This window comes from Frieseomelitta varia, unplaced genomic scaffold (genome assembly GCF_011392965.1).
Source record: "Frieseomelitta varia isolate USP_RPSP 00005682 unplaced genomic scaffold, Fvar_1.2 scaffold_261, whole genome shotgun sequence".
Classification (NCBI taxonomy): Eukaryota; Metazoa; Arthropoda; class Insecta; order Hymenoptera; family Apidae; genus Frieseomelitta; species Frieseomelitta varia.
This window is the reverse complement of record NW_025109992.1, coordinates 36,731-63,058: the sequence shown is the minus strand read 5'-3', so window position 1 is coordinate 63,058 and position 26,328 is coordinate 36,731. Positions and strand designations below refer to the sequence as shown.

General features: G+C 31.8%; 2 protein-coding genes across 5 annotated transcripts; both read right to left on the bottom strand.

Annotated features, from left to right (window-relative positions):
• Positions 1–4,073: 4,073 nt before the first annotated feature.
• Positions 4,074–15,408, bottom strand: LOC122528811 (phosphatidylinositol 4-phosphate 3-kinase C2 domain-containing subunit beta). Of its 2 annotated transcripts, XR_006306672.1 has the most exons (26): positions 15,240–15,408; positions 14,513–14,760; positions 14,235–14,441; positions 13,929–14,163; positions 13,369–13,630; positions 13,067–13,287; positions 12,881–12,986; positions 12,656–12,814; positions 12,349–12,578; positions 12,161–12,260; positions 11,644–12,063; positions 11,357–11,558; positions 11,112–11,285; positions 10,781–11,041; positions 10,500–10,688; positions 10,202–10,427; positions 9,982–10,128; positions 9,681–9,929; positions 9,166–9,602; positions 8,941–9,097; positions 8,206–8,441; positions 7,938–8,138; positions 6,880–7,076; positions 6,549–6,796; positions 4,615–6,469; positions 4,074–4,398 (listed from the first exon to the last, which is right to left on the bottom strand). XR_006306672.1 is itself a non-coding variant. In XM_043654332.1 (25 exons), exons 2-25 carry the CDS (start codon positions 14,758–14,760, stop codon positions 6,296–6,298), a joined length of 5,286 nt encoding a protein of 1,761 aa, XP_043510267.1. In that variant the 5' UTR covers positions 15,240–15,408; the 3' UTR covers positions 4,074–6,295. The 2 variants fall into 2 exon arrangements, 1 of the variants encoding a protein (XP_043510267.1); XM_043654332.1 differs by having other exon boundaries at positions 4,074–6,469.
• Positions 15,409–16,204: 796 nt separating this feature from the next.
• Positions 16,205–23,414, bottom strand: LOC122528812 (cytochrome P450 6j1-like). Of its 3 annotated transcripts, none has more exons than XM_043654335.1 (6): positions 21,946–23,414; positions 20,981–21,574; positions 19,966–20,527; positions 18,058–18,279; positions 17,444–17,695; positions 16,205–17,159 (listed from the first exon to the last, which is right to left on the bottom strand). In XM_043654335.1, exons 2-6 carry the CDS (start codon positions 21,308–21,310, stop codon positions 16,993–16,995), a joined length of 1,533 nt encoding a protein of 510 aa, XP_043510270.1. In that variant the 5' UTR covers positions 21,311–21,574; positions 21,946–23,414; the 3' UTR covers positions 16,205–16,992. The 3 variants fall into 3 exon arrangements, with proteins under 3 accessions (XP_043510270.1, XP_043510268.1, XP_043510269.1); XM_043654333.1 differs by having other exon boundaries at positions 19,954–20,527; positions 22,999–23,414; XM_043654334.1 differs by having other exon boundaries at positions 19,954–20,527; positions 23,271–23,414.
• Between the last annotated feature and the right edge of the window lie 2,914 nt (positions 23,415–26,328).

The window sequence follows — 26,328 nt, the reverse complement described above, 5'->3', positions numbered from 1 at the left end:
AACAAGGAATGGACTATTTTTATTTATTTACGATAACTTGTATCGTTATTATATTGCAATTGTAAATATGAATTTAAATGTTAATTATAAAATATTTTCAACATTAATTATAAATATTATGACGAACTAAAAAATAAAAAAGTCAATCTTTATATAATATATTTATATACGTTACACGTTATAGATTATTGATATTATTGATGGACGTTTTTACTTTTCTAACTCTTTATAATGTTTACAAGTAATTACAATATGACATACGATATTAGTAAGTACACTATTATGTACTTAGTAAATATCTGTAACAAATAATATTTTAATATCTTTTTTCCCTCATACAATTCATTTGCAACGAAAGAAAGTTAATCATAACTAACTTCTACCTAAGGAATCTTCTTTTTTTTTCTATTCTTTTGTCGAAAATAAATAATAAGAATGAAGATAAAAAGATATTATCAAGAGGTTGTTCATCAGTTGCAGACAATGTTTTTGCTATATAATCGTTATTCTATTTTCTAGATATTTACTAGATACTTAATATTGTAACTATTATTATAGCATTGTAATTAATAATAAATGTTATAAAGGGATAGGGAAGGAAATAAAAATATAAAGTTTAATAAAGACGTTTTTACTTCTTATTGCCAATCTAAGATAGATCATAGACTTTCCTTCTGTGTAAATTACAGAAGTGTACAATAAATGTTTTATCAAAGTAATTGTTTCGAAAAGAAACAAAACTAATAAAAACAAAAAATGCTCTCACAGAGAGAGCTTCACTGAAGTAATCGTAGCTCGTGGTCAATTCTAATGTGACAAATATAAGAAAAAAAAACTGATTCTGGATCGAGACTAGTTCTATCGTTCTGACACAAAGTTCTCTGATACAGAACTATTCTCAACAAAAAGTTCCATTAATTTCCAGGGACAATTAAAAATTTCATGAACAATGGTAACAACATTTACGACGTTGGCCATTTGTTTGCCAACTGATGTACAACGGTGAGAAAGCTCCTCGACTTGTCCCGACGGCGGCGATCCTCCAATGTCTCTCGTTAAATCGTACACAAATAGCAACGTAAAAACGTGTAATGCGGTTTACGCGAAGTGGCCAGGCTGAATGGTACCTATAACCGATTGGAAAGTGTGTATTCGCCGGATACAACACACAGAGCAAATAAAGCAAGAGGAGACGAAGCTGCGAAGGTGGCAACGAGTCTCATGGGAGCCCTCGACTTAACTACCAGATCGATGTCCGACCCCAAACCACGCTTCATCCCCCTGAAACCAACCCCTGTTGGCTTACATCGCCACCGAGTTCTCGCTTCCTTCCTCTGTTCTCCATCGTTTGCTGCTCATCTCTGTCTTCTTTCATTTTTCATCTATTTCTGGGCTATTTTCTTTCATCGCTCCTCATAATATCTCTCCTTTTTTCCTCTCTCCTCATATCACTTTGCATTTTTACTGGTCACTCTGCAATGCCACTAATGCCTCGCGATCTCGTTTACTTATCGAAAGCTTCTGTGCTGTTTTTGATAGACCAAAGCCGAATAACTGAGATGATGGAGTTCCTTTCAAATTTTTCTTTCAAGCTATACATCCACCTCTGCGCCTAACTTTCCCCCCTAAAGTAACACAGTGTCTGTCTATGATTTACAACCTGTACCATACAAAATCAGAGGAGCAACAGTCCAACCTAAAGATCTAAAGCGTAAAAGTCCACGATTCTGTAAACTTCGGGAGTTTACACAAAGAAATCAGGAAGTGCTTCCTCTTTCTTCAAAACTTACCGAAGCTTCTAACGTTCTCACATACAGGGTGTTTCAATAATCACATTGTGTTTCAGTATCATAATATACGATTAACAAGAGGGTGGTGATTAATGTGAAACAAAAAACTCGAGAGTACTGGTTATTTAAATCGAGAAAGTAAGCAGAATACTACATAATATTGTAATAAACATAATGAATGTTACATTAGTAGATATTCTACCTTTGGTATCTCATTACATTTTACAATGATTTCTACAGATTTAAATTTCGTGCCAGCGTATAAAAATCCGTGATCTAATAATTATAAACCAAATTCACACAAATCTACAAAACAAATTTCCAGAATTCGATTTTATCAAGAATAGTTTATTCCTACATCTTGGATTGATTTTTTTCACGCAGTGAAATTGCCGAAGCACTCTGTGTTTCTATAAATATAAATTCCACAGTGTCGCGATACGAAATGTTAAAACTCCGGATTGTCGGCGAAAGATTAAAAAAAGGGAAAAAAAAGAAAAGAAAGGGATGCGCAACGTCTTTGGATTCGTAGAGGTACCCGTCGGCAATCCTAACGTAATTGGACCCCGAGACGTTTCAACGTCTACCGAGGAATTCCGTAGGATAGCTTTTTGTTCGAATTGCGTTTCTCTGTCCAGTCGGCCCAGTCGAAAACACCAAATAGATACTTTTATGGAGGGCTATAAACGTTCTGAATCGAGTATCGATGGTTCCAAAGGGGCTAATCTGCGGATGAAAACTGTAATAAAACGTCTCGCCCTTGCATGTATCTGAAATCCTTTTGCAGTAACGCGCGCCCTTTACGTGCTCAGGTAGCATTCTCGTTGGAAAATGGGAAACTGTTATATCTGTTTTCGTGTCTCGAGTTAGTTTGGGCGGTGAAACCTCACGAGATTATGCACCTTTACATACACATTATGCACCTTGCATTTTTACATATATATATACACGTATTGTATATATGATGTATTACACGAATAAAGCATCTGAGAAAGAAAATGATATTTTTCTAAATAATTTGGAATTTAAAAGCGTTACGAAATTTGTAAGCGATGATATGAAAATTGTACAGAAAGATTTTTGATACGTCTTAATATATCGTTTAGGTTAGAAGTTATCATTTCCATTGTTTTTGCATTTATAATTTTCTACAGTTAACGTAACTAATGGAATTAATTAGTATAAGAGAAAAGGTGATAGTATAAGATAGGGAATGAATTATTTTGTAAAGATTTTTCATTAGTGTTGGCGAATATATTTGTAAATGCGACAAACAAATAAATAAATAAACTTGATGAAAGATAATTGACGGTATCTTATGTGTCAAAAATGAAGTTTAACAGTATGAATTTAGTACCAAAAGTCTAAATTTATTCTATATAAAAAGAGATTACTTTCAATCTTTCGTTGCAACTTATTTGCATGTATTTGTATAGCAATTAATTTTTGAAGTTTTTAAATGATACTTCAATTAGTTATGATTAATCATTTTTATCTTTAATTAAAAATTTTTAATTAATTAATTGATAAATTTACCGCATTAAATTGTAAATGGCGCTAAAATCCATTCATTATTTTTTCTGGTATCGGTAATATAGAAAAAACCAAATCGGTAATGTAGAAAATGATACAGAAGTCAATAAAATAGGAACTGATGCAACAATCAATAATCTAGAAAATAAAACAAACCTATTTGTGATAATCACTCAACAATATCACAAACAAAGTATATGGTACTTCATATACTTCATATATAGATTTATATACCTCGTCTGTTACTTTTATAGCTTGTAATCTGAAATACCGACATACCAGAAAATCACTGGTTTTTTTTTAGCGCACTCTACGTTTAAACAACGGTGAACTGGAGAACTAAAGAATACCATTTTCGTGTCACATCCTGTCATACCGATTTAGGCAAATTTTATATCGCAGCACTACTAGTGATGAGAATTAAAATAAAAAAATATGATGTTACCAGATCTGTTTCGAGAATTATTTATGAATTGAACGTGGTGATACATCAATGAAGCAATATAACGATTTAAAACAGATTGTTGAAAATTGGAATGAAAAATTTAGCATATATTCGACTGTTAACATCCATTTAAAAGATTAAGAATTAGAAAAAATTGTTTGAATTATGATATTTTTATGAATAATATAATTAGATATGTTGTTTTATTTACAAATATGTAAATTCACAGTCTGAATAAATTATTATAAACAGTCTATTTAATTATTGTTAACTAAAATGACTTTATTACAATTTACAATTTACAATTGTAATAAAGTTGATTTTAGAAAATTACACTGCGTATGCCCGCCATTTTGCGCTCTTTCTTGTCAGTTAAACAAACCTGCGCTATATTCAAACGATGACATGCGCAGAACATATTGAAACTTGTTCGTGATTGTTACGATTAAATATTAAATAAATATTATCAATTGTTCAATAAAAAGAAAAAAAAAACAAACGCAAATATGTCTGCCTTTATTAGAATAAGTCAAATGCAATCGTACCTTCGTGAAAAGTTCTTGGATTTATTCTTGATCGTCGTGGCATTCTTCAAATGCTCCCAAATTTTCCTCGCAATTAACTAACATTCTGTAAAAGAAAATCGAAACTTTCAAATAAATGCATAAAAGAAACAAAATATACGAAAAAAGAAACAATGATTAAGATTAAATGTCGTTCTGGAGCTCATAATATGTGCTACCAGTAGATGTAATGATCAAAAAGTCGATTGAGGGAACAAAGATAAGTTAGTTATAAATTACAATAATATTCGATGAATTATCAAAGACAAAAATAAAAACATACATTAATTAAACGAAGTTGACAATGAACACGGGCGGCGAAAGAATGATGAATGAATACGCAATTAATAAATGCTACACAAATTGATAGATCTTAACACCACGATTTTAGACAATAGACTAACTCCGCAACAGGTTCGCGTCGCAAATTAGAGGGGGAAAGTGGTCCGATATAAATGCGCGCGTTGATTTAATTTGATCAAATGAACATAATGGAATCTTTAATAATAGTAGTAAAAAAGGAGGTGATTTAAATGTAATTTTGAAGTAATTTTCTTTATATTTGTGTCACATGATTAAAGAACTATAAGTAAGTCCAAAATATAAATAAATTATTCAAATTTACATGATTTTATGTCACAATATAAAGATTATAGAAAGCACATGCAAAAATATCTATAATGAAAAAGCAAAAGATTGAGCATTTCATTAGTGCAATTTTTTTTCACAACTATAATAATAAAATTTCTGTAATTGCAATGAAACGGTGCAACTTGTACTATTAAATTATTTCATTTTATATCTAAAACATATTTATAACAAAAATTAAGGTTAAAATTACACAATACATTAATACACTAACAACAGGAGACTAGATTAATTATATTAATCATATTTCATGGTCTGTATGTATAAGTTTTATGATAAACTATGACAGTTAAACGATCCTTTCACAATAAAGATATGTTAAGAAATAAATCTTGTTATATAAAGTAAAAGTAAAAAAATAGTAACATGTTGCTTGTATAATCAAATTACTACTTAACAATCGCCCGTCGATAATGTATTAACATGAACCTTTATTTTCGTTATAGTATACTCTTATATTATTTATCTAAAAAATTGACATAAAATATATTCACAATATAAGCTGATTATGAAAAACAATTGCAAATTTTAAAACATATTTACATAATTTCATTCTCCTTTTTCACAAAATAAAAAATTTCTACTAAACACTGACATATAGCAATTTTGCCTTATATAGATTTTGCTATTTTATATTGTTATTTTGATTTTTATACATATAATTTAAAATTTTTATATGAAAGTAAAAAATGTTACCTCTTCATTGTAGGCAAATAACTTATATTCGAGCAAAATTTATATACGCACTTATAAAGATCTATACTCTCTCGCTATTTAGGAAACCTTGTACTCTGCTACAATAGAGTAGCACAATAAAATTTTAATTTACACTTATTAATATATATCGTACTTAGAGATTATGCCTCCCAATAGAAATAGTACAAATATTTTGCACAAGATCTTAATAACAAATTTCATTCCGTAAGCTTAAATCATTCTATTTCTTTTTATAATTTCTATCAAATATTTGCAAAACACAGTCCAGTTGAAATTCATTGTCACAATTAAACATTCTCTAGACGAGAAATATATTATTCATCATATTTTGGCAATTAATACAAAGACAGAATAATTTTATGAAATATGCCTTTTCTGTTTGTGTATTGTTACATTAGTTGAATATAATTTTATATAATAAATTGTACGATATTAGCTAACTTTTTAGAAAGCGTTTCTCCTAAACATAAAAGCATGTATCATTGTCATTCGTAAACTCTATTTCTCTTATTGCTCAGAATATAGAAATACTATAATTAGTATTGTGCGATAGTATTATATTTTTGAGCTCTCAATAAATCTCGTTTATGACGATTCATTCATCGAATACTTCCAAGTGAGAACCACTCAATTATTTCGGTTGTTAAATCGAGACGTCCAAGTGGTAAGCGTATTCCACCAAGAAATTCATTTTCTTGTAGTGTATCATGATTCCATATTGTAGCTTCTAGAGTTCTCTCTTTAATCACCTCTAGAGACATTCTATATTCCAACTGTGACAAAGAAATGTATATCTAAGAACTTCATTCAAACAAAAAAGAAAAACAGAAACAATTTAGCTGAATTCATTACCATTTCCATGAATGAAGGATGACAATTTTTCTTCACAACTTTTGTTTTTCGTTTTGTCTTCTTTGTAGGATCCGGTTTAAGATATACTTTAACATACGTATTTGGTTCTTGACAATTCGCTACTTTTGGTAAACCTCTAGCATGATACACCATCACGTAAAATGCTCCACGTGTATAGTGAAGAGACATTTTAATTTGTCCGCTTTGCACATTATCTCTTACAGGTTTCTCAGCCCACCAATTACCAACTAATTAAAAAAATAAATAAATATAATTAGGATATTCGCATTTAAATATTATATATTATCATATTTAGGAAAATTTTTTGTACCTTTTACTTTACGTAAATGAATGTCAGCATTCTGTTGATCTCTTAACAAAGGATGAAAGAAAGTATATACCAAGTCGCTTTGAGAAATTTCTGGTGCCATTTTAAATAAGCTTACAAGAAATTTCTCAATATCCGCTCGTCGTTTATCAGCAACTTGCTTTATGTTAGATCTTCCGACACTTATACCACTTGGTAAACTATGTAAAATATTCATATTTATATTAATATCATGTTATCTATATATTCTACAAATAAATAGAATCAATTTTTCAATGAATTGTGATTAATTACGATTACTCGTAAAAATGAGATAAAATACACTATTTTTCTTGTAAATTTGACAAAGAACATTTTTCATATCAAAGATTTTAATCTGATTAGATAGTATGAAACAAGATAGCATTAAAATTCCGATATCATGTTATAAAAACTTATTAATCAGTAGCAACAATAAAATTTCATTTTACGTTTACACTTACTGGAATTTGCAGTATTACTTGTCTATTCGTTTGAAATACTTGAATACAACTTTTACACTAAAGAACAGGTATGTACTATTAAAAATACACACACACACATATATATATATATATACATATATACACATATAAGATTTAATTCTGCGTTCTTTTAGAAAATATCAACTAATTAAAAATGGGCATTAAAGGCTCCCGTGCTCAAGTAACAATACAAAACACTTCGTCTAAAAAATCAACTGCACCCGAATTTTATCGAAAAATACATCAAAATGCATCAGGATTACAGAAAAATACAAATAATATTAAAAAAACTGTTACTATTACAAATAGTATTGAAAAAAGTGTTACTATTAAACAACCCAACTCTTCATCTTAACAATTACATTTAATATACAGAATAATTTAAATTATTACAAATAAAATCTACTGCATGATATAGATACATTAAATTACTATATATAATCTCTACAGATACCAATCACATATGATATATGAATCAATCATACTGTTATTAATTCTAATGTGTATTGTACAAACTGTATTAAAATATAAACATAAAATAAAGAATATTTTACTTACCTAGCAAGTTTTGCAAGAGGAAAATGAATACACAGTTTTTGATAAAATTCACAAAATTCCTTATATGATCGGAATAAATAAGTAGGATCCGCATGGCCTTTTCGTTGTATACGCAAAATATACATATAATATTTTTCAGGATCATATCGTTTTTGATAGCCATGTACTTGTACACTCGTCAATTGACCTTCCTGTTGCATTCTATAACAAATGCATATGCAATCTCAAATTTCAAATTTGCATTTTAAAAAATATATTACAAACTTACGTATATGTACGTGGTATGAAAGACAATAACGCTCCATCATTATGATCGCCCGAAAATCTGAGTTGTGCTAAATTATGCAGAAAAAAGTTAAACTGTGTAAACCAACTTTTAAGTGAACTTTCTATCATTCGAGCAAATGTTGCAGCTGCTTCAGGATTTGTTTGTTCTGGAAGAAGAGCTTTCTGTACGTAACTAATTGCATCCACAGTCACACCAGGAATTCCAGACGAAGTCATCTGCGAATTTGTATAATTATTCATTTTAGATTTGTTTACTAATTCTTTGATTTCGATATCATTAAGCTTTTGTTGTATAACACGTAATTTATACATATTAGTCATATTATTTTTCTGAGATAATAAACCGTTCATTTTTGAAACTTATACTTTGGTCTTTGCTAAAATCGAGTATATTAAATATTTATGATATTTAAAATTAATATTATAACTTATGACATGTTTGCTTTACACATAATTGATTAAGACTGCTGCATTATTCGATACTACGGGACTAAAGATGATAAACATAACTATGTACAACAGTATATAGTTTAGCGTGATAAGCGGACCACTTTCTGATAAAACAAGTGGATAAGTCCTTCCGTTGCGGTTTTATTGTTCTCATACATATCACTAAGTTAAAAATATATTTTTATTTTCTTTTCTTTAAATTTAATTACCGTCTAACAATATTTCAGTATAAATTTTGAAACTATAATTATATAAATAAACATACCAATCCAAATAGATGGAGAATTAGATTTCCATGTTTTCGTACTACATTAAATGCTTGACAACATAAGTCCACGAAATGATGAAATTTGGCTGATGGTTTGTCTCCACCATTTATAACATAAGCCATATCAGATGTTAATACAAATGGTGTCCTATCTCTAATTAGAAATATGAAGGATTATAATTTATTATCATAAATACTGGATAGATGTAAATAAAAACATACCTTTTAAAATTTCCAAACATTTGCGCATCACCTAAGAATTTTCCAAAATCAATATGAAACAGATGACCCGACGTTTTTAACATAATATTGTCATTGTGTCTATCACAAATTCCTAAAATATACGTAGCAACGCTATAACCCGCGCAAGATGCAGTAAAATTTTCTACTGCTCGTTCATATTCTAACTCTGAAGGATTATGCTTTGCCAACCATTCGGCAATAGGGCGATCTTTAAACGATCCAGTTAGGCCAAACTCAACTTGTATTTTTCTTAGTGTCTCTGCATTTGTAACCATTTCTATCATTCCACGTTTATAGCCGGTAGGCACGCAGGCAAATGTTACCATTTTAAGATCAAGACCTTCCTTTAACCAGAGTTTATCCATTATACGCACCATTTGGAGAGTTAACATATCTTGTTGCAAATCATCTCCAACCTTCAAAATAATTTTGAATATAATAGAATATATCTCAATCAATTAGATACTGATTTATATTAGAGTAATAGAGCTTACTTTAAAAATTGCTGGACAAATTACATCATCACAGCTAATAAAGTTGATTTTCAATGGAAGAGTAAATGACGGAAAATATGAGCAACTTTGTACATTTATACCAAATACTTGTTTACTAGGAGATAATGGTAAACAGGTACCATCATCTTCCATTAACTGACAATGTATATTTTGCAAACCAACTTTGAGCGCATCCAGTCGTAATGATTCTTTTGTCTGCTTAATATTTTCTGCTACTTCATGTAAATTCTGGAAAATTACATATGTTAGAGAGAGAGAGAGAGAGAGAGGAGAACCTTACTTTAACAAGTAACTGTTGAGTAAGAAAACTATTTCTTAATGCATCTCCAATGACAGCCAATAATGCCCTCAACATCAATTGTAATCTTCTGTGATAACGTGCTAAACTAATATTTTTATCGTCTTCTGGTGTAGTTTCAGCAGAATTCTGAAAATAGAATACAATAAATATACTCGTTTAATTCCCTAAAGTAAAAGAAAATTATTCCAATTTGAATTACTTGAGGACTTTGTCCTGGTAACGCTTGTGTTAATAACCAATAGATATGATGAGCTACCCGCGGAGAAAGTAAAGCTCGTTCTAATAGAAACTTTGTAAGAGGAGACGTTTCATATGTTTCATGCTTCAACGCCTGTAATAATTGTGGTAAATAATCTACAAGTTCATCATTGCTCAATTCCCGAATCCATCCAACGGCCATTTCTCTAACTTTCATATCTGGAAAACTATAAAGTATTTTTAATTAATTGCATATTCATTAATCATGTTATATTCATATTCTTAGAACACTGAATTACCAAGGTAACAGTAATTGCAGAGCTTGAACAGGAGGCAAAGGACTCCAGATTCTAAGAGATGCATGAAGATCAGGTAAACATGCCCAATCCCAACTATGTGCAGCTAAAAGTACTTTAGGTAAAGCTTCAGGTTTATCATGTAAATAATGCCGCTTTTCCCATAGAATTTCTCTTTCTTCAATAAGCGGTCTACTCAACAATAAATATATAAATTAATATTCGGGGCTTTAATAAATTAATATTTGGGGCTTGTTCATATTTAATTTAAAAATATACTATACCTTGAAAATGTAGTTTGTTGTGTAATATCTATTAACAATTCTTGTGTATTTTGGTCGAGTGAATTAAAATCAAGAGATTCTACATCATAATCGCGTAATTCTGTAGGAAACAGTACTCTGCCTCCATAATCAGGTAATTCTACACCAATGATAGCATGCGTATCTCCATGAGGATGAATTCCAGGGGCGGGAGCAGGACCTAATCTTTTATCAGCGATCGCTGGCCAAAGTGACAAAAAGAAGCTTCCTTGATTCATTACTCTGCAATTAAAAATATACACAAAATGTACACGAGTAAAATATTTTCTTAATAATAAATATAATTAATTACCCTTCGCAATCAAAGAATTGTATAGCTCCCCATCCCAGCTCTTCTTTTTGCATGGTATTTTCTGCTGACGAATTAGACTCGTGTTCAGTCGGTTGCAATGTCCGGCCGTATAAAACCAACACTAATCTAGCTTCTCTTGGTACTTGACACACGCTTATTCCCCGAAATTCCAGCCTTTTGTAATAAACACATTGTTAATAAAAATAAAAGTGATATTATTTAATAGCAGTTTTTAAAATCATTACCATGAATTAAATAAAATTCTTGGATAAAAATTAGAACTGACTGCCATAGGTTCAGATAAAACTGGATTTCCAACAGGTCTTGTTCCATGAAATATTTGAGCTGCGACGATGTAATCGTCGTGTTTCCACGATCCTGGTAATCTATGTAATGATCCAACACGAACTAAGACAGTATCTAATACTTCAGATGATATTAATGTATCTAACATAGAAAAATATAATGTACATTAATTCTTTTTACAATTTATCATTGTCAAAATAAAATTTTATAAATTTAATATTCTTACTTGTTGGAAATTCTCCTCTGCTGTTTAATTCAAAATCGACTTTAAATGCATGACAGTAAGTTTCTACAAGATCTTGAATTGCATCGCGAATTTTTCGACAATGAGATGCAATAACATCTGGAAATTTTGTTCTTAAAGTTACTACGGAATAGTCACCATCTTCATGTAGAATCTCTGGTTTCTTGCACTCTATATTTGCTGTATGAACTTGAGGTAAAAACTGACAACATGCATTCACAAAATTATCGACAGCTTCAGTAATTTCAAATGTCTCTATGCTTCCCATTAATGCGCATACTGCTTTTACTGCTTGGACAACACCACGGGGTTGTAATTGTGGTAAAAGACTGGAACCATGATTAGTAGTTGCCAATTGTATAGCAGCAGTTTCCACACGTTCCATTTCTTTTTCTACAGTTTCTATAATTTTTTATACAAATATACATAATTATTACTTTAATAATTTTATACTTTTCTTGTGTGACAAGAATTTCATAATTATTTTTTGTTTTTATACCTAACAAGATAAGGAGTGTATCATACGAAATAGGTTGTACTGGTTCGTTTGGAAGAATATCTTCTAACTTGAGACATTGATCACGATTATCATCTTGAAGCTATTAACAAATTAAATATTAATACATATTATATATAACGCAAATAATTATAAATTAAGATATTTTTATAATCAAAAGAAATACTTACTGTTCGTGCTATAGATCGTTTTATTTGTGTTTTAGTTAGAATAGCTAATTCGATATCTCTTTCTAATTTGATACATTGATGTATATATTCATATTGAGCTAAAGTCGTATTAGGTGCAAAATATTCTGCTAAACCCCATACTCTCAAACAATATTTCTCTATATTTACTATATCTTCATCTTCTAAGGAACAAGCGATATTAAGAATAACATGCTCAACGCTACAATTTACTGAAAAAATTATGTATTGCGCATTAAATCATTGAAATTTTTTGATAAATTTTGTATTATAAATTCTATTAGCTCACCATCGCATGTAAACGAAATGGACGGAGTATTTTCGTCAGAATCCATTAATTGTGGGTGTACAACTAATTTTATACTTGTGCTTTCGGGATATAAGTTTTCCATCATCGGACTAATTATATGTCCGATGTTTGTACTGGGATTATTAAACGGAAATTCACCTGAATATATTTTATAGATTAATACATATAGTCAATATTACTGAAATACTAAATTATGTTGCTAACCTCGAACAGATTTTATCATTTCATAGAAAGCTCTAAGATCGCAATCACGAAGTGATGGTCTGGTTTTTCTTACAGTTACATTTTCATACAAGCGCGTTTGTCGTTTCTGGAATATAAATGATTAAAATTGTTAGAACTCTAATTTTCAATTATTCATTTAGACAATTAATCATTTGGAATATTTACTCTTCTATCTAAAGATGTTCTTCTTCTTTCAATAGTATTCCAAGCTGATGAATTTCTAGGAGGTAGAGGCGGTGGTGCAGCTGGTGATACCGCTGGAGATTTAGCAGACTTTTCCACAGCAACATATACTGGATCTGAATTAACACTTTCGTTTGTGCTATACATGTAATCGAAAGGATCGAATGGATCATACACCGATCCACTCACTTGCGATTGCATTTCTATTTGAATACGTCATATTATTATTAAATGTTTATGTAATTATTTTATTCTACTTCTAAATCATTTTAACAAAATATTACCCTCTTTATGTCCTTGTCTGCTGTCGTTCTGATCTTCAATTTTAACAAGTAATGGATCAAATGCTTCTAGTACACTAACTCGAACATTTGTTTTATCTTCTACTTGATCAAAAGAACTCAAATCTATAAGATTATTATTTGGCTTTTTCTCTATCACTTTTAATACATTTAGCTGTTCATCGTCGGTACAGAATGTAGGTTTTTGAATACCACATATAGAAGGAGTAACACTTGGTCTATAATTCATAGGTAGTGGAGGTATCTGCAAAAAGATTGTTAAAATGTATTTTTCAAAAAATGTTAAATATTAGTTAATATTTGTCTTTTAAAAATAAGTAACAGAGAAACTTAAAATTAATATTTTTATACCTGAACTTAAAATTTATACGTAATATATACCTGAGAATGAGTAAGAAAATAATTTTTAAAATCATTAAGATTCCATGCAGGCTGCAAGAAATGTATCATTAACAAAATTATTGTTGTAATAAAAAACAAACAAAAAAATATATATATATATAGTAATCATTGAATATATATAGAAATATCATAAAATTTACTTGTGGTGTTATATCAGGTACATTACTGCTAATACTACTAGATCTTGACATGACAGGACTAATTTTTGGAGTTCCTGGTGTACAAGGTGCAGTGGAAGATCTAGGTCCTGGAGAAAGTGATTGATATCGAAAATCTCGAGGATGATAACCTGCAGAACTAGTGCTTCGTGATACCCTCCCCTGTTTTTTCAATAATGAGGGATGAGTCTCCCAGTTTGGCTCTACAATTGTTTTCCTACCATAGAAAAATAATTATTAATTAATAATAGTATAATATTTTTATAAAATGATTAATTATATTCTTACGGAGGTGGAGGTGGAGGTGAATAATAATCACTTAAATTATCTTGTTTCACTGGACTTGTGAAATTAATCAAATCAACAGTGTCTTGACTTGTGGTGGCTGTTGTTGAATTTCTTCTAGATGGAACTGGTGGTGGTGCTAATATCACAGCATTTTTAGATTGATTGGTATTAAAGGAACCAGGCCTTGGTCTACTTCTACACTGAAATCTAAATAATCATTGTTATTAAACACAATTTAACCTTTGTAACAAATAAATGATTAAATTCATTGCATTTACTTCTCAGTTTGTGGTATGTTATCTTTTTCAGATGAACTACTATGTACAGTGCTGTTCCCATCATTTTGTGGAATACATTGATGCTGGATATTATTAAAATCTGATTGCTGCTTTTGTAATTTAAATTTCTCTAGTGCTAGACTCTCCAAACTTAATGCTTGGGCACGTTCTAAATCCTCTTGGAACTGACGTTCATAATCAATCACCGCAGATTTCTGAGTGTCTGTTTTTCTACTGTAGTGTGACATCTAGAATTAAATTAAAAACTGATTAGTACATTATAGAATGGGAGAAGCACTAAAATAGATGTACACATATACGTATATTGAAGTGCAAATGTGACAAACTGGTAGAGTAAGTTACTAATAATAGAAATAGATGTGAGACGTACATTTTAAAAACACTTTAACCTATACCTGAAATGCATTTGCAAAAGCATTTTCTTAAATTGTCAAGAAAATAAAATTAAGTACTAATATTAATTTGCTAATATCCTAACACATTCCAATTTATAATACTCTTCATAATATAATATTGTATATTAAAATATAATGAAAGAAAATTAGAGACACATCAAAAAGAAATTTCTCAGCATTAGTTGCAATCACATATTTCATGCGTTGATAAAAGTGAAAGAAAGGTATTGTTGGCATAGATCTTATCATTCTAAGAGCTGTATTATCAAATTGAAATGACAGTTATGCGTCTAAACAGATTTATAGCTCACCCTAGCATTATTTTCAGTGGAGTGTTTCGTTATTGAAAAATCGTCGAATAGAAAAGCGATACAGTTTGAGAAAAAAGCACTGTCACTTAATCAAGGACATTTTCAATCGTATAATTAACTATCATGTATAAACGATCTATTGTACAGACGTAGGTACTATATACAAATCAAAGAGTGCACTGACTTGGAGCTACGGATAGACAATGTACTAGTAGAAGACACAATAAGCGTATCGTATGTACATGCACGATACGTCTTACAATCAATACAACGATACGATGTAACGAAAGACTGACTATGGTGCGGATGTAATTGAAAGTGGTGACGGTATACAGTTAGGTTACATTAACTCTTTCCGGTGTATCGACTATTTGGATGGTTAATCTGTTTAACCTGAACGGCAAACCTTATTTGATTAAAGCTGATTTATACATGGAACACGTAGGATTGTTTACAGTTAGGAGTATACAAGTTAGTGTTGGTAATATATATAGATATATATGTAAACTTAAATGCCTTAGATCTTATGTAAAGAATTGTATGAATACTATACACTAATTTCATTTTCTTTTAATACAGGGTCCTTGTAGTTGTGATTAAAAAAAAAAAAAAGAAAAGAAAAGGGAGTAATAATTCTATGAAAAAAAAAAAGAAATTGAAAATATAAAACAAAATAAATGATAAATTTTTAAACTTGTCTTTCTTTGTCTGGAAGTTTCAAATAATAAAATTTTATTCTTCATCTTTGATTCATTCCTGTTTGTAGAACAATTTTCTGTTATTGTTCATTATACTTCAGTTGAAAATTAACTACATTCACAATACATACAAATGTATAATTATAATGAATTAAATTCAGTTTACTCAAAAACAAAATATTATTCAAATGTATATATTTTATTATATATCTTGGATTTATTTTTTCAATTTCTTCCTCTTATATATTTTTTGTAGATTTAAATTACCAATAATCTTTCTTAAATGAATGGAATATAAACTATATTATCATTATTTAAGTAGTTAAGATGTTAATATACTAAAACTGCTGAATAGAAGTAATAATACTACATCTTACTCTTAACTTTTATAGGACTCTCTTCCTTGAACAATTCATTCACGACTCTCGCCTCTCAATTATACTGTACTTTTAAATACTTCACATACACACGCATATTTTTATCATGTATACTCAAAGGTAAATACATTAATGCATTCGGACTAATCGCGCATCTCAGAATCGCTTTTCATTTGTAATTGATACATTAGATTAAACATTTAATCTCTTTCGCTTAATTATTCATTATCTATCACACATCTGCAGACCCATACTTATCACATACTAATAATACTTTTCATTCGTATGATATTTATTACATAAATACATTCTAACGTTTAACATATAAAATGTTTACAAAAATACAAACGTTTTATTTGTTTGATAAAATTTTTTTTAGAAGATAGTGCAATAGCACTAACTATAAATAGCATCCATTAGAAATGAAGCATATTCATAATTACTAATGAGTTGCACATAAGATAATTATAAATACATGTATTGTTGATAAATAAAATATCACTGAAATATCATTAACTATTGAGAAAAACGATGCTAATAATTTTGAATAAATATTCATGAAGTATAAAAATAAAAAAAAAAATTGAGATTAAAATTGTTGTTAAAACTGGCCGCATTAATACTAACAAAAAAATTGATATTGAGGTATTTTAAGTACACGATAGATATTTTGCAAATTTAAGAGCATTGCACGATTTTAAGCCAGAAACCTTTTTCGCTGGTTGTCACGAGACTTCGTCTACTGAATTTTATCGGTGTAATTGTTCTTTCGCATGTTTCCACTCTATGTTTTTTAAGAAATGAAATTATCCCCACTTTGATCTGCAGCAATGCAAACCTCATACCTGAAATAAATACAGTGTATAATTTAATTTTTATTACGTCATTTAATATATAGCGTAAATTATTCATTCTTTCAAAATGATTTTCGTTTAATACAACAGCATAAATTAAAAACTTTTAAAAAGTTTGTGTTCCATGACATCATATCTTTAAAGCAAGATATGTATGTTTTTCTGAATCTATCATTAAATATTTGCAGTCTCTTCTGCCCATTACCTTGAAAAGATTTGTCAAATAATTTTTGAACATTTCTGAAGATTTCAGTCATGATTTAGAAGTAATATACCTATGCAATTTCGAGGTCCTTCACCAAATGGAAGATACGTGTAAGAATGCCTGGTTCGTTTGTTCTCTTCTGTGAATCTTTCAGGATCGAATGTTGCTGGATTTGGATAATACTTTGGATCGTGATGAAATCCATAAATCGGTATGATCACCCGCATACCTGCTGGTAATTCAAGCTTACTTCCTGGAACCGGGTACTGGTGTTCGCATCTTCGAGATAGCATAGGAGCTGGAGGATATTTTCGAAGCGTTTCTGAGAATTTCAAAACTCCAATTAATCCTTCAACAATATTACTTGAGTCCGGAAGAATTTTACAAAATGCATGCTTAAAAATTTATACTTTAACTTTGACGAGACAATCAAATTCATCAGAAGATCATGAAGATATTAAAATTCTTTCTTGCTACAGTGAAAAAGTGAACATTCAACTATTACAAGTCGAATATTCTCCAACATTTCAAAGAAACAACTAACTTAAAGAAATCGCGAAGCTGATGATGGCATGTAACATATAACTGCAAAGTAAATAATGGCGTAATCATCGCAAGAATATTTCATGACATTTCAAGGCCTGTAATTTACGTGAAATAAGGCCAAAGGAAATGGATTCTTACCTGCGATGACCATATCGAGATATTTCATGTCTTGTACAGCGTCGTAGGTCAATTTGCCATTTCTGTTCTCGATGGCATCTTGTATGTCACGTCTCGTTCTCTCCTGAATCTCGGTGTTCAACGCGAGCTCGTGTAGGCAGAACGCTATGATGTTGGACGATGTTTCATAGCCAGCGGTGAAAAACACAAACGCTTGCGCTGCAATGCTGTTCTCGTCCAATTCTATAAATAATAACGTGATATACGATTCATTATCAGTCACTAATTCGATAAATGGTAACCAAATGGTATTTGATATGGTAACCACTGGTAATGCGTTTTTTAATCATCGACAGTGAGTTGGCATTATTATACATCAGATTATCGCAAAAAAAAAAAAAAAAAAATAAATGTATTTTGGAATATTTGTGAAAAACATATTTAGATAATCAATCGGTGATTAAGAGTGAAATACATTAAAAGCAAGATTTTTAATTGATTACTTTTTAAATTGAATAAACGTGATGTATTAATGCTTCTGTTTTTTGTCATTTTAAAGTAACAGTCTTTTAAATATCGATTAATTAATGTGTTATTACTAAATTAATTACCAAATTTCATATAGTCACGATTAATTACAAATCATTACTATTTTACATTTAGTAATGTAATACAATTACATACATCATACATACAATTAGTAAAAGCTCTTTGAATTATTTTGATCAATGCTAATCGTGTTGAAAATATTTGTATTGTAATAAGCGATTGACACGTAACGTGTATTTATATAATTATAAATTTTAATTATGAATCGTTAAAGCCCCTTTCTTGGAAAGTTAATGAAACGCTTCATTAAGAAATGTTGCATTTCATTGGCATTACGTAGCCAATCATAGTGGCTATATGGATAAAGCACTTACTGTTTTATCTTGATTAATTTGTTGCAGAATGGTATCGTTTGTGGCTAGTCATTACAAATATTAAAGAGTATGCAGTTTATACACACACATATTGATTGAAGACACTTATCAATTATGTAATTCTCTTCTTCCATTGCTACAATTACGTTGCTAGTACACGATGCAGAGTCAAACCTACACGTATGGTTTTCATTTTTATTTGACATCACCATTTTAATATCATACGAATTGAATTCAACAAAGTTCATTTTTGTTAATTCTTTGGTTTACAGACAATAATTATTCATTGCAAGTGCACTACTAAATAAAAATGTGAAACTGCACCAAGAATATCTTTCACAAGGGAAATGTACAATTAAATTTTAATATCATTCGTTAATGCTATCAAGCGTTCCCTGCTAACAAGTTTATTTATACAAAAAACGTGTGATTCGCTCGACATTGCTTTGGTCAAAAAAATGTGTAAAACAACGTAGCAGTATCTAAACACAGGCCAGGCCACATGTTAAAGCGAACGACAACATTTCTCTTGTACTGTCTGCGATTTATCTTCGTATAAACTAATCTATATAAACGATAGGAGCAGGCCGATACATCTAACATACGACAGTTTATCCTGTTGCCACAATTTCGCAACAGTTTTCGTGTTTTTCTCCTTCGACTTCCATTAACTCTGCGCGTTTATGCAAATTTGGACTTTTAGAAATGCGATTGAAGCAATGCAGTTTGACCAGAAGTCATTAGAAAATGAACGTTATGTAAATACATACAAAATTTTTGTAAAAACCATATGACGAATGTATATAAAAATGATTGTTTTGTTTTTTTTAAATTAAATAGTGTAAGTATGATATATCATAGTTGTGTTTCATGTTTGCATTTTATCTTCCACTATTGTCCAATTTTCGATTTCTATTTACCACATTTCCTACGCCGTTGTTTAATTTTCCATAAATTCTTAAATGATCAATTTAAACTCCGTTAATTTCCATACCTGGCAACCTACCTATCTCTTCTCCGTCCTCGTTATTCCAAACTTGCCCGTTCGCAGACTCGTCCAACGTTCCTTTATTCTTCAATTCAATCAACAGATCCATAAAATCGTGCCTCTTGATACCGTGCTCCTCTCGCTGGCTAATCATCTGCGACACCATGTCCTTGAAGAATCTGCTCACTCCTGGATCGATCACTTGAACGCCTAGGAATTTATACAATTTTGGCAGGGCTGTCCTGAGCATTCTCCAAAGGGTCGCTGTGTAACTTGGCTTCGAGAGTTTCTTCGCTGCCCTGTGGAACTCGGATTCCTCGTCGGTGAGAGCGTTTATTTGTATGCCGAAAGCACAGCTACCGATGACGTCTATCGTAAATTTCGCCGCCAGTTCTCGAATCTCGTACGGGCGATCGGTCTCGGAGGACGTGTCGATTAATTTTTGAAACTCCTCGCCGCATTCGGCCAGCAGGTAGAACATCCTTTTCAATTTGCCGGACGAGAACGCCGGAGTCAGTTTCGACCGCAGGCTCTTCCATTTCTTCCCCTCGAGGTTGAACAGATGGGCGGACAGCGGGTCCTAATTTATATTAACATCTTATTATACATATACGTGCAATTTCATTCAGTACAAATTTTAGGTTTCACCCAACCGTGAAACAAGTTGATCTTTATAATTTTCCGATACTGTAAAATATTGTCCAAAATGTAGGGTAAAAAAAAAATTTAAATATTAAATTCCAAGGGTTAGAAATTAAAATTTTCTTCAATTTTTAGGGGATCGTTTTTTTTTTTTTGTTCTCTGTCCTTTCTTTTCAGTGAATACAATATGATATCAAATAAAATTACACTTGCTCTGCTTTATCAATTAAATTCCCAATAAAACCCTTCCTATTTATCTCGACTGTTCCAACAATAAAATATTTCTCAAGCAGAGAAAATACAAAAATTTATTTGATTTACCAACGCTTAAATATTCCATGCGTGGAAACCTATTGTGTAGTAATAGTAAAGTAAAATATTCTCCTCTTACCTGCGAGTTCACCGGTATGCCACGATTCGAAAAGCAGGCGAAGTTTTTCACAAAAATATCCTTCACGAGGTCCGGATCCCGTAAGATCAGCATAGGCGATCTAACACGAAACACACCGAAGTATCTCTCGTCTTCGAACCATTCGTACATCCCTTTTATATTTTCCGGTAACGATTTCCGGAACAGCAACATGTCTGAGAAATTTCCGAACAACACTGTGGGCTTTCGGAATTGTACGCCGCGACTCTTCCAAAAGTTGAACGTCGAGGTGAGGAAACGATATATAATTCCCAGGAGCAATAGTAGAAATAGTTTCAAAATATCCCACATTTTGAATACACTTTCGAAATATATATTTCTCTAATTAGTCGCTGTTTTATTAGTTATAAAAATTGTGCATGTTCCTTTAGTTCCTTTTTAATCAATTTTAATCGCTTGTCACTTTGTGTAACTTGTGTTCTTAATCTCCTCTTAATCTCAGCGTTTCAAACCTCTCGTTTTTTCGCTGAATTATGAAATCCACTGATACGAAGTTCACTGGTATTGAAATACGACCAACATAACGTTTTTTTTTTTTTTCTTTTTTGTACGTTACTGAAAATAAAAGAAATTGGCAATGAATGACGCGCAATGGCTAACGAAAGTGTTTTGTACTCTTGCTCAGAAAATTTGGAGCTACTTCGTAACTAGCGTTTACTCCGATTCAAATTCTAACTAAGAATTGTTCTAAATCATCTGTTACTGAAATACAGTAACAAAGCAACAAGATTATAGAAGATCGAGAAAAGCCGATCGATTTCTTTTGAAACTTGTACGCTACAAAATTTTAATCGGCGTCATTTTACACGAAAAATCGTCGATGACTTCCACATTAATCCTCTGCCTTATAATTTCCTCTCCAGTATTCTCATTATAATCGTAACGTTATTTCAGGCGTAAAATATTCATAATTTACATTCACTAACGTTCAATTTTCAATTCGCTTCCAAAATAGATACAACTTGAATTTAAACTTCGAATTGAAATTTCGTGGAATTGCAATTTTCCTTTAAATCCGTAGTTTAAGACGAGCGTGACTCGATATTGCGAGACTTCCTAACATTCAACCATCGTCATACATAATGCATGCACACAGGTTTGGGTCAGCGGATATCGGTTGAACGTTATCGCCAGCGAGGTCAATAGGAAAACAAAGGATTACTCGCGACGTCGTGTGACGCGTGTCGCAGACGGTTCTCGAATTACGCAGTTCGATTTACGCCGATTGAATCTTCGGAGCTGTTTATAGAGGTGCAAGTTACTACACTTGTCGGCTGTGACTCACGAGCGCAGTATTTGCACTCTCTTGGCCTCTCCTGGTGAAATGTCAGCTCTCCTCGCACGCGGCTCCGACTTGACGTTTCGTGCGGGCACGTGATTATCAGCGGGTCAAGTCGAAACGAAACGAAACGAAACGTTAATTAAAAACGTCCCGTTTAACACCGTTTCGAAAACCAAATCTACGTCTCGCTAATCGATTCTCGTTACTACGGTTTTTAGCGAGTTTCTACGCGGCCGATCGACGTCACGCTTTGGAAATATTTATTGGAAATTACGCGCCACTGCTTTTTAAATAATTATTGGCGAATGTTAGATCGCGCGCGGAGTCACAGACGTGTGTACGTAATATGTATATAGGATACAAAAAAATGGGACACTGTCCACGATCATGAAAAATTCAATGTGTTGACACAGAATCGAGTGGTATCAAGTATTCTTGAATGACTTGAATTAACAAACAACGAATAAATGAATTCGTTGAGTCGGCAAATGAAATATTTGTTAAAACGACACATCTTTCACTATGGTTGACGAGATATTTATTTCTTCTGAATTGAGATCTCGTTTCTTAAAGATGTCAGGAGCTGCGGGAAAATACATTGAATGAAAAGCTAATTGCTGAATTATTCATCGTAGCGATAATCATCCACGATCTAACAACTGCAACTCCCAAGACACTCGACTGTACATGCAACTACCATTAATGTCTCCGATGATTGGCAATTGATCGTCACTCCAGGGGAATTGAATTAACGTTTAATTGAATATTTCGCACGAAGTTCGAACTTCCGACACGCGTGTAAAATACACCGAACAACGACACGTACTGTACGCGGAGCGATGCAATGTTAACGAGATGCGATTTAACGGGGTTAAGGCATACTGCACGAGTTTCAGGGACAGCGAGGAGAGACCTAGGGAAAGAAAGGAGAAGCAAAAGAAAGGGAAGAAGGAGGAAGGGAACGCGTACCGTTGCTGCTGAAAGGCTAAACTGCCACCGACGAAGAAGAGAAAATTATGAACGCACGCACGCACGCACGCACGCACGCATTTATACAGAGACGACCTTACGCCTCTGCCCCGGCTCGAGTTCGTATCGAAACTCCGTGTTCCGATCGGCAGCCGCTCGTTTATCTACAACGACGCTTTTTGTTCCCTCTCTCCTTCAACCGTGATAATTAATCCAGAGCTAGATATATATATGTGTGTTGTTGGGTTTTTACGCACGAGTTTCCGGTTTAAAAGACGATCGATCGTATTATAACGCGCGTGGCAGTTTCATTCGTTGCGTCGCCAACAAACTAGATTATCAATCATGAGTGTTTGAAGACTTCATTTCAAGATACGAAACGAATTTTTAAAGTTGAATCGCACCGACGTGCGACAATTAATTTCAATTCCGTTGCTCCCGCCGTATTTTCATTCGAATGTTGGCATCTCTATTTCCCCGAAACTGCATTATCGAATCTTTTTACAATTAGTAAGTCGTTAGAGCTTCCAGTGTTAAATTAACTTGGCGGTTAGACTCGTATTGCAGCGTGTTTCGATGCTGCAATATTATTTTATCAATACCGTTATCGCTTTATTATCCGACATTTAGTAATTTGAACGAAGTGGATTGAAATATTCAGATACGTACATAAAACGTATTTCTTCGTTCTAGAAATTCACTCTGATAAAAATAAATGAATTCGTACGAAAAATCGACAATCTTGGAATCTATAAAATATTTGGACGATATCGTACAAGAATGAAACAATCTCGAGTTTAACAATAAGTGGTTCCGCGATATCGTGCAAGAGTTGAAGGAAAAGGAACGTGCCTAAGCCGACAGTATAACACGGTTGGCAGAAGAAGAAGAAGAAAAAAAAGACTAATTCTTCGCGCGAACGCGCAGAAATTCCAGAATACGTTACGCGTTGGGATAACACGGTTTACGTTTCGTTTTGAACGCGTGTCTGTCGGCAATCAAGCACCAAATGAAAATAGATCTTACTTTTACTACGAGGTTCTGCGATCTCTCCCGCCTCTGCCTTTAGAATGAAAACAGATGGTCGAGCATGGGAAACCTGGTTCGACTTCTTCCTGCGTGCCTTTCTCCCTACCTTCTATCTCCTTATGATATATGAGACTGGGTTACCAGAAAAATAGAAGTAACGCGAATGGAAAACTCGTTGCCACAATATACATGCAACTACCGGCGCTACCTTTTCCACTTGCAGCGTGTTATTATTATTTATTGGACCGCTGAATTAAGATTGGATTACAGTTTTGACATCGAACATGTAAACGCTTGCGAGCATGTGGATTTTATGAGTAAGCCGTTACTGATTGGCACTCAGTGAAAGAATGTACCGATGATTCAATGGTAAATCAAAGTGATTATTAGAAAGAGAGATTTTGGATGATATTTCAGTGACGCTCGACCAAGCGAGCAATTTTCTATTTTTATCGATTATTTCTGAATGTTGTGCCATTTATTACAATTATTTGAATTTGTTGAAATTGAATTTTATCTTAAAATTCCTGATATAACTTTCACGTACGAAAGCTTTAGCGCACGTAAGCAGATACAATCGACAACTTGAAGATTCAGTGATTGTTGCGCAAAAATGACAAGGCGTATATTTGAGATAAGCTTGGCGAAATTGTTTTAAATAAATCCAATTTCATTTGCGATATCATAAGATACTCGTACGTGAAAAATGTACCAAAATTTGTAAAAATATTTCTTTAATCGATTTTGTGTGTTTTTTCGTATGTTGGTATTTCAGGTACCTCGTTTGTGGTGTTAGTCAACGATCTGACGTGAGAGGGCGCTAAAAGACTGTGTTTTAATCGGTATTTCAGAGCATAAAATTCCAGAATTATTTTTCTAAGATTTATTCATGTAAGATTTATTCCGCGTCTGTGATCAATGACGATGTATTAAACCTTATCAGAGATCTTATACATCTCGTCTGTGAATTAAATATTCAGTCGATAACTTACTAACGCAAGATATTGTAATTAAATTTCCTGCTATATCGTATGTAGATAGGAAGATTTATATTTCTCGATAGGGTGTTCTATTGCTCGCCGCAGTGCGGCTATAGATTTGAATTCAAATTCCCAGAATTGTTCTTAAACGTTCCAAAATAGTAGGATTTTATTTTAAAGTATTTTATTTTAAAAATATCGGATTTTATTTTAAAAATATCGTAATATTCAAAAATATGTCTTGTATTTCAGTCTTTCCAACAGTTGTAATGCTAGTATGAAATTTCGCTTGTTATTTTTAGAAAATTAATTTAAAAAAAAAAGAAAAAGATGAAATTAAAGATGCAAAAAAAAAAAATTCCAAATATGTATATGTGATTTAACTAAATAAAGTTTCATTGAAATATTCAAAAGAGAACAAATGCAAAGTAATTCTTCTATAGAAGTTGTGATATAATAATTTTTACAACACCACGATAATTTTATACATAATATTTTTTTTACGACTGCGATTACGATTACCATACTGCTGACGTTTAATTACATTTCCAGATTTCATTTGGAAAATTGCATTCAATGCATTATGTAATACAACGTGCAACAGTTGGCGTGAATTACAGGTGTATTATGAACACATTGTGCACAAGTCGTCTGGCCTAATATATAAAACGAGTGTTGTTCTCCTTTTGTAACTAATTTCCAACTCTTTCGAAACTTCAAGAATTCATCCGACAATGATATCGATTTACTGTCTCATTTTTCTCTTTTTTTTTTTTTTCTTTTAATAATTTAAATGTCAAAGAAATGACCAGATCATAGCCGAGCGACAAATTTAGCAATTAGCAATATTTAGAAAATTTTTGGGCGACACCGCATCGTGAATCACTGTCGACAGATAGATTATTCATTTAAAAGTGTCTCGTCTGTCTCGACTTTTTCTCTTCAAATAAATAGAAGATAATTTTGGGAAGTAATTCACGAGGGGAAAAAATTCTTGTGACACAATAGACAGGTGTTTTGTTCATTTCTTTTTTTCTTTTTTTTTTTTT

What these genes read in the sequence shown, in the direction of transcription:
- LOC122528811 (XM_043654332.1), bottom strand. Translation starts at nt 14,760, where the DNA reads ATGTCACACTACAGTAGAAAAACAGACACTCAGAAATCTGCGGTGATT. An exon ending in TACCTGATATAACACCACAA is followed by an intron (nt 13,631 to 13,928) that starts GTAAATTTTATG and finishes ATCTTTTTGCAG; the next exon opens with ATACCTCCACTACCTATGAA. An exon ending in ATGTTTGGAAATTTTAAAAG is followed by an intron (nt 9,098 to 9,165) that starts GTATGTTTTTAT and finishes ATTTCTAATTAG; the next exon opens with AGATAGGACACCATTTGTAT.
- LOC122528812 (XM_043654333.1), bottom strand. Translation starts at nt 21,310, where the DNA reads ATGTGGGATATTTTGAAACTATTTCTACTATTGCTCCTGGGAATTATA. An exon ending in AGAGATAGGTAGGTTGCCAG is followed by an intron (nt 18,280 to 19,953) that starts GTATGGAAATTA and finishes TATTATTTATAG; the next exon opens with AATTGGACGAGAACAGCATT. An exon ending in TCTCGATATGGTCATCGCAG is followed by an intron (nt 17,696 to 18,057) that starts GTAAGAATCCAT and finishes TGAAATTCTCAG; the next exon opens with AAACGCTTCGAAAATATCCT.